General features: G+C 39.8%; 1 protein-coding gene across 6 annotated transcripts in view; it reads left to right on the forward strand.

Moving 5' to 3' along the window:
* Positions 1-7,375, forward strand: part of TDRD7 (tudor domain containing 7) — a 46,377-nt gene extending 39,002 nt beyond the window's left edge. For 5 of the 6 annotated variants that reach the window (XM_063422123.1, XM_063422121.1, XM_063422122.1 and 2 more), the window contains 6 exons: positions 1,570-1,653; positions 1,816-1,950; positions 2,281-2,391; positions 3,835-4,325; positions 4,652-4,812; positions 6,883-7,375. In XM_063422123.1, the coding sequence (XP_063278193.1) occupies positions 1,570-1,653; positions 1,816-1,950; positions 2,281-2,391; positions 3,835-4,325; positions 4,652-4,812; positions 6,883-7,103 (1,203 nt within the window). In that variant the 3' untranslated portion in view covers positions 7,104-7,375. The remainder of the gene's footprint in view (positions 1-1,569; positions 1,654-1,815; positions 1,951-2,280; positions 2,392-3,834; positions 4,326-4,651; positions 4,813-6,882) is intronic. The other variant, XM_063422124.1, reaches the window with a different exon arrangement.
* The last annotated feature ends 4,172 nt before the right edge of the window (positions 7,376-11,547 follow it).

Consider the following 11,547-nt stretch of genomic DNA (forward strand, 5'->3'; position numbering starts at 1 on the left):
ACTCAAAAAGGCTAAAAATTCTTTCTAGTTTGGGGTTGACCTTTCAGCATGAGAAGTGTCTTTTGATGCTTTCTTTTTCATAGGCACTCTCTAAGGCTTCAGTAACTACTTGCAACTTTCCTTGAATAGTTAGAATAGTAACAGTATGGCTCTTAAATGGAAGCTTCCAATGGAAACTGCAAGAGATTGGTATAAAGCATGTGGAAATACTGCCTTTTTTTTTTTTTTTGAAATTTTACATTATGAAGTTGAGGTGCATAAACAGCTAAGTCTGTACAAAGTGGCAGTAAAAGCAGCATAATCAAGGTCTGTTCTTCTTAATATGGCTTCTTTAGAGATTCAGTGGCTTTGATCTGATATATCTGATTCTGCATGTCTTGTCCTTGCATCCTTAGCTTTTGAATGTTGTGGCTAGTATCAACATCAAAGTGAGGTACAGGAGACATTCTGAAAAGTCTTAAGCTGCTTTAAAAGAGACATGTGGCAGAGAAGTCTGGCATTCCACCAGCCATTTGCAGACATGTGCAACAATCCTTATTAGACACAATAGAATTTAGGCCAAAGCGAAGAAATCTTAAGAGAATCTAATTTGTAAGAATTAAGAGACTCAATTCTGTAATTCAGCTGAGCCTGATGAAATCAAATCATGCAATGCAGATCCTTGAAGGTCCTGTTACAACTACTACTTGTGAAACTACTCTGTCAAAATGTTTTAGGTGTTGAAGTTGAACTTTAGACCTGTTGTGTGACCATCTGGAAATACTTTATACTGAAAGCATTTCATTTATCAAGATTCAGTTTCAAGCAAGCTAAACACTGAAAGAAAGTGTATAAACCCTAAAATATTTAGCCACACAAAGACACTAAGGAAGGCAGATATATAGTTGTTTCAAGTGTTGGTATTCTTTGGAGAGAGTACTTGTTATTTTCTTGCAACTATCAAAGAAAGCAATTGTTTAGTTGCTTTGATTGATTATTTTAATATCAGGCTTTGCAGCATATCTAGAGGGTTTTAACTCATTTTGCCCAAGAATTTAAACCTAGTAAGGTGTTGATTCTTCTTCAAATGGCGTTTCCCCATACATTTTACAGTGTAGCTGTTGTCTTGTTGTTTAGGATTATCATGGTGACTGCTACCCTTACGAGACTTTCATTTGAGTCAGCAGTAAATTTGATTAATCATATATCTTAAGAAATTGTATGTTCTAGAATATAAGCTAGAAGCTTCTTCACTTGTCTGTCATAGCTCTTAACTGCACTTGGTTTTTCAAGTCAAGTAATTGTTGGTGATTTCCTAGTCTGTTTCCAAATGTAGCTTTTTACCCCTGGCATTTCGTAGTCTCCCAATTTCCCTGTAGATACAGAGTTTGGGATTAAAAGATTTACCAACTGGGGAAGCTTCAAGCAATGTGATAAGAAGTGCTTCTAAAACTGGAAAGAGACTTTTTATTTGAAACAGAGCTTTTGCTTCTCAGAACTGTTTATGCCATGTGTTGCTTTTGAAATGGTTAGTTGAGTGCCAGATAGTAATAGCTCCATGCTTTTTGACTTCTCTTTTTGTATTTGCAGCAGACATCTGAGTTCAATGTATTGCTACCTTTCTGTGGCAAAATCTGCTTGTTTCCTTCCAAAGGAAAATGGGCACGTGTAGAGGTAAGAAGTATTCAAAAAGCAGCTAGAGTTTGCCCATATAGAAATGTCTCTTCTTTTTGTTCAATTCAATACGAATATTTTGTTTCCATGAAGTATTTTATAATGTGTGTGTCACTGTTGGGTTTTTAACCTCAAAATTATGCTCTTGCTTTCTTCTTTCAGGTAAAAATTATTCACACTAGACGGGCACTTGATGTGCAGTTTATGGATAGTGGAACTGTTGCAACTGTAAAAGTATCAGAGCTCAAAGAAATCCCACCACAATTCCTGAGAGAAGTAATTGCAATACCTCCTCAGGTATAAAGACATGTTAAAGTTACCCTGTATTTGGTCTCTTGGCAGTGTTTATAGTGCTGCTACTTCAAGGTTTATGTACTGAATTTTTTTTGTTTCACAGCACTCAACATTGCGGTGTACTTCATTGTGCATCTTTGCCTGAAATAAATCACAGTGTAGTCCTGTGAGTTGGTGCATGTTGTCTATGTGTGATGGTACTGGATTTGCATTTTGCTCTCTTTCTGTTTGTCATACATGATTGACTCTGTCAGCGTTATTCCGTGAATTGGAATTTATGGACCAGCTTTCATATTACTAAATTATATCTTAAATACTTAATTCTGTTCTTAGGCTTTAAAATGCTGTCTGGCTGATCTGCCTCCTAACACTGGCATGTGGACTCCAGATGCTGTACTGTGGCTGAGAGATGCTGTAATAAATTGTCCTGAATTTAGCATGAAGGTAAGTAGTCAAAATGCCTATGAGACCTGGAATCACATAGATGTGGGAAAAGAGCACTGGAAAAACAACTTTCAAAGCTTAACAACTCATCAAATTGGTTTTTGTTACAGAACTGTAGAAGTTTGTAACCAGCTAAAGGACACAAATTCTATACAAAGTTCTTTTCTTAGGAAATTTATCATAAAACTTACTTGCCTAAGCCTGTTAGAATCTTCTCTTTTCCACTCTGCTATGAATTTAGCAACTTTCACAGCAGTTTTTCACATTTTGCTGTCCAAAAATGTGTCCAAAAGTCCAAAAATCCAGCTAGAGTTATTTTGCCACTGATAAGAAAGAAATACAGTTGTCATGTTTTAACACATAAAAATATGCAATCTCTGAGTTAGTCTTGAATTACTTTTATGCCTCTTGTGAGCAAAGCTTTTTCTCCTAGTCTTTGAAAGCAGTTTTATTTTTTGTTTGCTTTTTCCGATCGACTTTTAGTACATGCTTTATACACTTAGAATTTCTCTTATCTTTGAAATAAAATTATTTCCATTTGCAATGTATCCTAGCCAGTTTAACTAACTGAAAATACCCCCCTAAAAGAAATCTATTACTAACTACAGACTTGACAAAGATAATTTTTCTTAACCTTTTGATTCCAGCTACTGTCAGACACTTGGAAAAAGTGCCCTGTTGCTTTCTGTAAACTTTTTGCTTGTTTTAGTCTAGACTTCTACTCTGAGACTTACACCTGTTGTACCTGGCTTAGAATTCTAGATATCCTCTTCCAAGAGAGTTTGAGTTTGGTGCTAATTTTTGCTGCATTAAATAGTAGACAGGAGATGCATGCTTTAATTGCAGACAGTTCTTATTCCTGGCTAGGAACATCAACAGAAGAATCACTAAAGGAGTGTTGCATACTTTGTCAAATTAACATTTAAGTGCTTTACTATTAATAATGTTAGCATTTCTGGTAGTAAATAGGAAATATTTTTATGTCAGTGCTTGAAAATTATGTGTGAGAGAAACCTGGAAGCTTTTTTCATCTTTTATTCATCTAATTTAGCAGGCCTCATTTCCCATAATGACACGAAGATTGTTTAAAGGATTAGCTGTTATTTAATAAGTTGTTTAGATCTGTGTGGATCTGTTGTGGCTGGCTACTGTTGTGAAAACTAGAACTGTACACACTGAGTGTACAATACTGAGACTGAACCTGTTGGACAGAACAAAATTCAAGTTTTGTGTTTGCTTTAAATTAGTGGAATAGCTGCAGGTGGTTTTTTATCTGCTGTGAGCAGCTTGTTACCCACAATTTCCTTAATACCTTTGTGAGAACACTGAAAATGTTTCTGTGTATAAATGCAATGAAGTGTGGCTGCTTTAGTCTTCTGTACAAAATCAGATGTGCCTCTAATAGTTACTAACTGGTTGTTAAATGGTGTTTTGTGTTCCAAGGTGATTAAACAGGATGCTTCAAAAGGAATTGCACACATTTACTTGTTTGCTCCAGAGAATGTCCCAGACATGGATCGTAGCATCAATAGACAGATCAAAAATGCAGACTTGTGGAAGCATCAGAAAGATGTTTTCTTGAGTGTGACACCCAGTGGGACTAGCTCCATAAAAGCTATGGGTGATGCTGTTTCAGCCCTACAGTTATCTAGTGGGAAGCTGGAGAAGAGTCTTCCTGATTCAGGCAGAGAACCCAGCAGTGCAGTGTCCACCACTGACATGCCTCCTCCTCTGCCCTTGCCAAAGCCTGGTGACCTCATGGATATCTACGTCTCAGTGGCCTGCCATCCCGGTCACTTCATTGTCCAGCCTTGGAATGAGCTAAACAATCTGTACGCCCTAATGGAAGAAATGATCTTGTACTACAGCAGCGCAGAAGAGAAACCTGTGGTCATTGAGAAAAACAAGCTGTATGCAGCTAAAATTGGAGATGAGTAAGTAGATGCTTACATTACTTAAAATCTTTGAAAGCAAGCTTAACTCTGCTAAGCTAGGCAAGCCTAGCTTTGCTTAGTCTACATTGTTAACAGCCTAACAGATGTCCAATGATATTTGAGTGATTAAGGGAGTAAATGAGGTTGCAGTCTCTTCATGCTTCCAGATTGTAGCTGGGATAGTTGACTTTTATCCAGCTAAATCCAGATTTGGGAAGCCTGAGATGTGTTGGTTGAGATCTTTTGGTTGTGCATTATTTTTCTAGCACTTTGGCAGTGTGTGAAAATGAATTCAAATGGTCTATTCTTGTTCTCCCCCCTTTTAGGTGGTACAGGGTCATAATAAAAGGAATTCTGAGAAACGGGTTTTTGTCAGTGTATGAGCTGGACTATGGCAAACATGAGTTTGTCAGCATACGGAAAGTACAGCCACTCCTGGATATGTTTAGAAGACTGCCTTTCCAAGCTATCACAGCTCAGCTTGCAGGTAGGCATCAACCATTTACAGTTGTTTTCGCTGAAGTCTTACATCAGTGGGCATACGAGATGAACAGAAATGTAATCTGGACAAAGTCAAAGGTTATGTAAATGGGCTTTTTCTACATGTTTATGTCTTGCTTTTATACCTGGCATAGGGGGTGATGATTCTGTTCAATTGGTTTTGTTGGTTTAATTGAATGCAGCACTTGAAGTTACCATCTTTGAGAATGAAGACTGTTTAGATTTCCCCATACATTTAACGTGTGTGATATCTACTGTGCAAAAGACATGGGGAAATAAAAACCAAATGTTTTTGAATCCTTTAATATAACAAATTATGAAGTGTGAAAGTTACAATGTATCTGTTGATACATTGAAGAACCTAATGTTCTGATTATCATTGTTTACATAAAATTAGGAACCTAGATGTTAAATTTCTGGAACATTTTTTTATATATATCATGACTCTATTGTAATTTACAGTTCTCCAGTGCCTATTTGGAATCCATAGTTGCCTGAAATATATTGGTTTTCTCAAACAACTAAAAAACTCTGTGAGGAGATGAGGCTTTCAATAAGCTTAATAAGATAATTTCCATGAGAATATGTTGCATAGAGAGTGTGCATACATCTGAGAGAATTTCAAAACTAAAACTTGATCTCTCCTTGCTGTCTTTCCTTTTAAAAATTTTCCTTCATTTCTGTGTTGTGTTCAGATGTATACATCAGTTTGGTAAGCACTGCTCTAGATTTCAGTCACAGAGCATGCTTGTTGGAAGTGACAGACAACAGAGTTAGTGCTCTGTGCCTTCTGTGGATTTGCTTTCCTGCAGAGCCTCAGTGTGCCCTTGGAGGTTACTTTAGACTAGTGATGGGTGGTGGATGTGCTACCGACAGGCTGGGGTCCTCGGTGTGCAGTGCTGATTGCTAGCTGTGTCTGTCTTCTGGTGGATCCAGCTCAGCAAGCCTGCAAGTCATCCACTTCTCCTGCTTCACCAAGTCTCCCAAGTAGCTAGTTGATTTGCCTCTGAGATGCTTCATACTGTCAAAGCAGGGCAGCTGAGCCTGGAAGATCAGTAACTATTGTCCTGCTATTCTTCCACCTTTTTCTCTCTGTTTTTGTGTCTTGTGCCTCTTAGTCTCTGATCCGTTTCCTTGTAAAATCCTATTTGCTTCCACAACAGTCTTTCCTAGCATTAATTAACCTTAAGTATTGATTAACTATTGGCTTTTAATTCCTTTTGTAATCTGCAGGCAGCTCTGTTCCTGTGTTGTCCTGTCAGTGACAAGCTCCTGCTAATAGTAAAAGCAAAGTATTGGCATTTTGCTGTTCTTCTTCTGTTACCCATAAAGTGGCTCTTGGGTATTCCTGCATGATACTTGAGCCCCTGTGACTAGATGCTGTACACCAGCAGTGCTCTGAGGAACTGAACCCCAAGTCTGCAGGAACCATTTATTTATAGGTGGATTGCAGCCATTTTCAAAAACCTGTTTAGGTTCTAGCAGACTCGACTTTGTGGGATGCTGCTCTGAAGAAAGGAAGAGCAGTTGTGAGGCATTTAGGCATAATTTGTCTTTGTTTCTGCCCTCTGTATGTCTAGTTTGGGACTTGAACGTTTGGCAGGTGTTTAGTAACTGACGCTGCTTTGAGATGAAGAAAATCTAAAGCAAGGCCAATGGGACAAGTAATGTCAGCACCCTCAGGCTGAAGATAAAGAAAGTTTGTTTTGAAAGGATCTTTAGTTTCCTTTTTGTCGTGGTTCCTGATAAGCCCTGGTCATGAAAGGCAGCTAATATTCTCTGAATTGCTCAGTGAGTCAGTGCATTTGCCTTTCACTTCTGCAAACACATCCATATCTTTAGACTTCAAGAAAAAATAAATGTCTGAGTCTGTGTAATAATTAATCTTGTTTGTGTGGGAGATGAGCGAGCTTGTGTTTCTTTTCTAGATTTAAGTTGCATACATTAGCACTTTAAAATCTGTTTTCTTAAGTGTTGAAACTCACACCACTTCTTTATAAACTTAGATTGGTCTAGACTATAAATGACTTTCTGTTTTGCTTTACATTTGTCCTAGGAGTGAAAAACCAGCAGTGGTCAGAAGAGGCATCAATAGTGTTTCGGAATCTTGTAGAGAAGAAACCTTTTGTGGCACAGATACAGGCAGTTAATGACAGCACTAACTCTTGGGATCGAAAAATTGTGACTTTTCTCGTGGACACATCTCTTCCACATATTGATACATGGATTCATGATTTTGTGTCTCAAAGTCTTGTGGAATTTCCAAAAGGTGATTAATCATCACTTCTGCAATGTAGCAGCTTAGCAATAAAATAAGTAACAGGCTTTGAAGAGAAATATAACTACTACATGGCCTTCAAGACATAATGGGGATAAAATAGAATAATCTGTGTTTGTTTAACAAGTTTGAGTTCTGTTGACTTCAGCTGACTTTCTGAAAATTTTCACGTTGTTTACCACTGTAATGCTAGAATATTTGAGTTAAATTATTTTAAAAGTAGTTTATCAATAAAATAATGTTCAATTTTGTTCTTGTGATCATTCCCTAATTTTGGAGGGCTTTTTATCTCATAGCTATTACTCAGAACCATTACAGGGTAGTCCTTCCTTTAACAAGTGTTTTTTATTTCTGAATTTATTGTCAGAGACAGGCACTGTTGTTGAGTTTTTCCCTTTTCCTTAACTTGGTAAGCTTTGAATAGTGCCTTGTTTGGAATACTGCGTTTGTGGGGTGGAGCAGTCACAGAAGGGTGTGTACTTACTGCTCTGTTTGCTGTTCTTTAGCAGTGATACCACTTTCCTGAATTCTCTGCTCCCCTGCTCACCCCACCCCCCTGACCAGCTGCTAAATTCAAAGCATTCCTTTCCCTCTTTTTTCATAGCTTGTTTTCATGTATGCTTCTGAGAAACTTCAGAGGACTTCTGCACCCTGGAGACAGGAGAAAGCAGTGTCGTATAAGCATGCAGATGGGTGCCTAAGGTCCTCTGAACACAGTATTTTCAGCCTACTTTAGGACCTACCTTATTTTTGGTCTTAGAAATATTTAGAGGAGGTGCAGACATGATTATATTTCATAGTCTGCTGTCTCAATTTAAATTTGCTTGGCATAGTCCCTCTAGATTGTTAAACACAGTATTAAAGCTTTACACGACGAATGCCAGCAACAGGATTTTCTTCTGCTCTGCATGGCTGTGTAGTATTTCTAGTAGTACACAGGCCAAGCTAAGAAATTCTATAATGCTGCTTGCAAGAGTACAGGAGACTGGACAGAAAGGAAAACAAGCCTGAAAGGTGCCATGCATGTGTAACAGTAGGGTGGGAGAGACAAAATGCATACAAATACTCTGTCCCACATGTTTCAGCATGTGCGTGTATTTGCACTCTCTTAGTCTGATTCTGGTGGTGGTCTGGAGAAGGTCTGGGCAAAGCAGCAAGGAGTCCTTTTGGAAGTCTGGTGCGTGTCTCTCTGCCTGGATGTACACTGGTGTAGCACAGCCCTTATGATTAGAGTGGGCAGGGATAAACCAGCTAACTGCTATTCTAATGCAAATTGCTGCTTAACATGGTGCTCTCCATATTTAAGTGTGCTGAGAGTCTTAAGTGTACTTGAGAGAGAGGTGGTATTAACCATGAAGATAGTAATTAGTTTTCCATATTAATCAACTTCTTCAGCCGCCATGGCAGAGAAGGTAAAGAATACAAGTAAAGGAAGCCATGTGGTGATGAACTACTGTAAGATAAACTTCAATGCAAAGTTTCCCTCTGTGTAGAATGGTTTCTGAATCTGAAAATTTCAATGATGTAGGACAGTAGAACAAGACAAGCACTTCCCTGAGCTCTTGAAGAGAGATTTCCTATGTGTCTAAGACCATATCTCACCTTCACAATTTCCCTACAAGGCTACAAGCTCAAATGGCTACAAGCCATTTTCAAGGCAATAGAGCATTTTGCTGGAACTATTCTAAAGTTTCATGAGAAATACGTAGGCTGTGTTTACATCCTTTAAGGCTTGAGGATCTGCTCTTTGCCAGAGGTCTATTTGCACCTCTGTACTGATGAGGCAGATTTTGTGACTTTTCACTTGTAGTATTAGAGAAAAGACCCTGGCAGATGTTCAAGAGAGGCAAGATGGCTTCCAAGCTTGTCTGCCCCTTCTGAAATATGCCTTACCCTCTCCTTGGTTGTTGGTGGCTAAAATGCCCAGGCCAGAAGCAAGGATACATTCCTACAGTCCCACGCATCTGCGCAGCTCAGTACTGGAGTCCACAGAGGCTTCTTTGTGTGTGGTAAAACAGAGCAGTCTAACTGATCAGCAAACCCACGGGCACCGCCGGTAACGTGGTGAATTGTTTTGTGCATGCATGGAGCATGTACCCAACCCAAAGTTACTTACACACTGCGATCCGTTCATGCGCTGTATCCAGAGGGGCTGCACGGATGTGTCTCTTCGTCTTCATTCCCAGGACACAGTACCACCCCTGCCTTCAGCAGCTCCACTACTACTCCACTACACTACAGCTGTCTCCTTGTGCAGAACTATGATTTTACACCTGCTTGCAGCGTTGCTCTCTTACCCCATGTAAGATCCTGTCATACGTTTCCTAATTGACCTGCTAGTGCTCTTTGACACATTTCATGCTCTGCTGTGAAAAACATGCAGAGCATGTTGGCACTCACAGCATTGAACACTTTGAGATTGCCGAAGTTTCCAAGCATTATTATTAATTAGTCTGCTGTCTTTAGAAGTTACTAGGCACTCCTGCCCTGTGGAAGTTGTTAATGTAGACAGGATGCTGCATGATTCTTCAGTTTTTCAGCAGTCCGTGTTGCAGGGTGGTTGTGAATGGTTTTTCTGCTTTCATGAAGGCATGGCACTTCCCTAGGGCTGCATCCACAGCCCATGCCTGAATCAGGCAGGTGGTGGAGTTACTTTCCATCCTGACAGCTATTAGAAAGGCCTCCACTGGAACCCTGCATGCAGTTCTGGGCATTGTCCTCCAGGAAAGACATAGATTAATCAGGCTGAGAATCCAGATGAAAGCAACAATGTCTAGAAAGTCTGGTTTAAAATGGTAGGATTTGCAGTTGGTCTGGATGGGAGAAGGCTAAGGGATGGAACACTTCCAGAAGTTTTCACTGATAACTATTTTTATATGTAGATAATATAGGCTTGTAAAAGCTTTAGTTGCAGGCAGAAAGGGGCACAGCCAGGGAATTCACTGGAACTACAGTTTCACTATAAATGCCAAAACCATGTAGGATGTATCTGCAGAGCCCCAGCTGATTGTCCCTTGGAATGTGGATTTGGAATGTGTAATACTTGGGCCCCACCTAGGATAACTTTACAACCAGGAAAAGGGACTGCAGCTTTGTTAAATGTGTTTTGTTCATCATTGTGAATTTTATAAAATGGAAAATGAACATTGATTACCTAGAGAAAACAGATGATGCTGTAATAATTAAAACAAACAAAAAGTTCTCTTACTTACCCAAGGCTGTCAACCATAAGCACTGGCAAACCTCCTCTATTCTATTTATTCCATCTCAGATGTATTTTGTTGACAAAGATTACCTGTTTTCATCTCCCAGTGTGTTCACTCCAGATCATTTTGAGGAGCTCTTGTTTTGTCAGAAAACATGAGAACCCTGTTTGCCATCTCAAAATTAATTCCCTTCTATAGGGTTTCCAATCCTGAACTCCTTTTTCCCTGTTTGAGAAGACTTCAGTTGCAAAGATCCTTTGTCTCTGTATTTTCACCACACTAATCCTTTTTCCTCATGCTTGTGCATCTGGCAAACCATTGAGAGCCTGGATTCTCATGTGCTGACTGTGTTAGACGAGAAAAGAGAACAAAAATCATGCAATGAAAAATTCATCACTTTAAACCTTCATAAAGCCTGAAAGCTCCCTTTTGTGTTCTTTTGCTAATATTTTCAGATTGGACTGGAATTCTTAGGAGAATTGTGCTGCTCCGTGAAGTTAAGAGCTTGTCTAGGGCAAGAGGATGCTAAGCCACTTCCTTGAGAGCCCTGGTGTAGTCAGGGTTAGTGAAACTTCGTGTCTTGTGAGAAGTGCTACACTGCACATTACCTGCTGCATTCCTTACCACAGTGTGTCACCACTAAGAAAGAACCAGCACTGATGCACTGAAAACAAATGTGCTGAGATGCTGGGTCCATGTCTTGCCTGATGGAGACAGGCTGAGTGCATTCTAAGTGGACCAAGACACTTTGGATGAGGTTCTAGTGCCCATGAAGCTACATCTGACAGCAGCCAGATGGCATAAAAAGTGGCTCAAATGTGTGTCTGAGTGCAAAACCAATGTGGGCTCATAGGGAATCTCAGTGGTGCCAGTGGATAGCTTCCTGGGCTTCTCCCAGCTTGCACGCTCTGGAGAAGGGCATTTGGTAAACAGGTGGCATAGATACTGGAATCCAGGTTTGTCTGATCTTGCACCTGTCAGGCTTCTTTAGCTTGAACAATGAGACGTTTGGGTGAATTGGGTGGTTCTAAGTGCCCTCCTCGCTTCTGCCAGCAGCTGGGGTGATGCCAGTGATTGGGCCATAATCCTGCTCACTTCAACGAGACATGCACTGGGTCCAGTGCTTGGGACTGCCCCCATTTGTATGCTTCATTTTTCCTAGCTGGGAGCAGTACTTTCAGAGCTAACTGCAGATCTTCCTCTGAATGCCACAGGACAAGGAATTTCAGTGCCAGGC

Source organism: Prinia subflava, chromosome Z, assembly GCF_021018805.1.
Source record: "Prinia subflava isolate CZ2003 ecotype Zambia chromosome Z, Cam_Psub_1.2, whole genome shotgun sequence".
NCBI classification, from domain to species: Eukaryota; Metazoa; Chordata; class Aves; order Passeriformes; family Cisticolidae; genus Prinia; species Prinia subflava.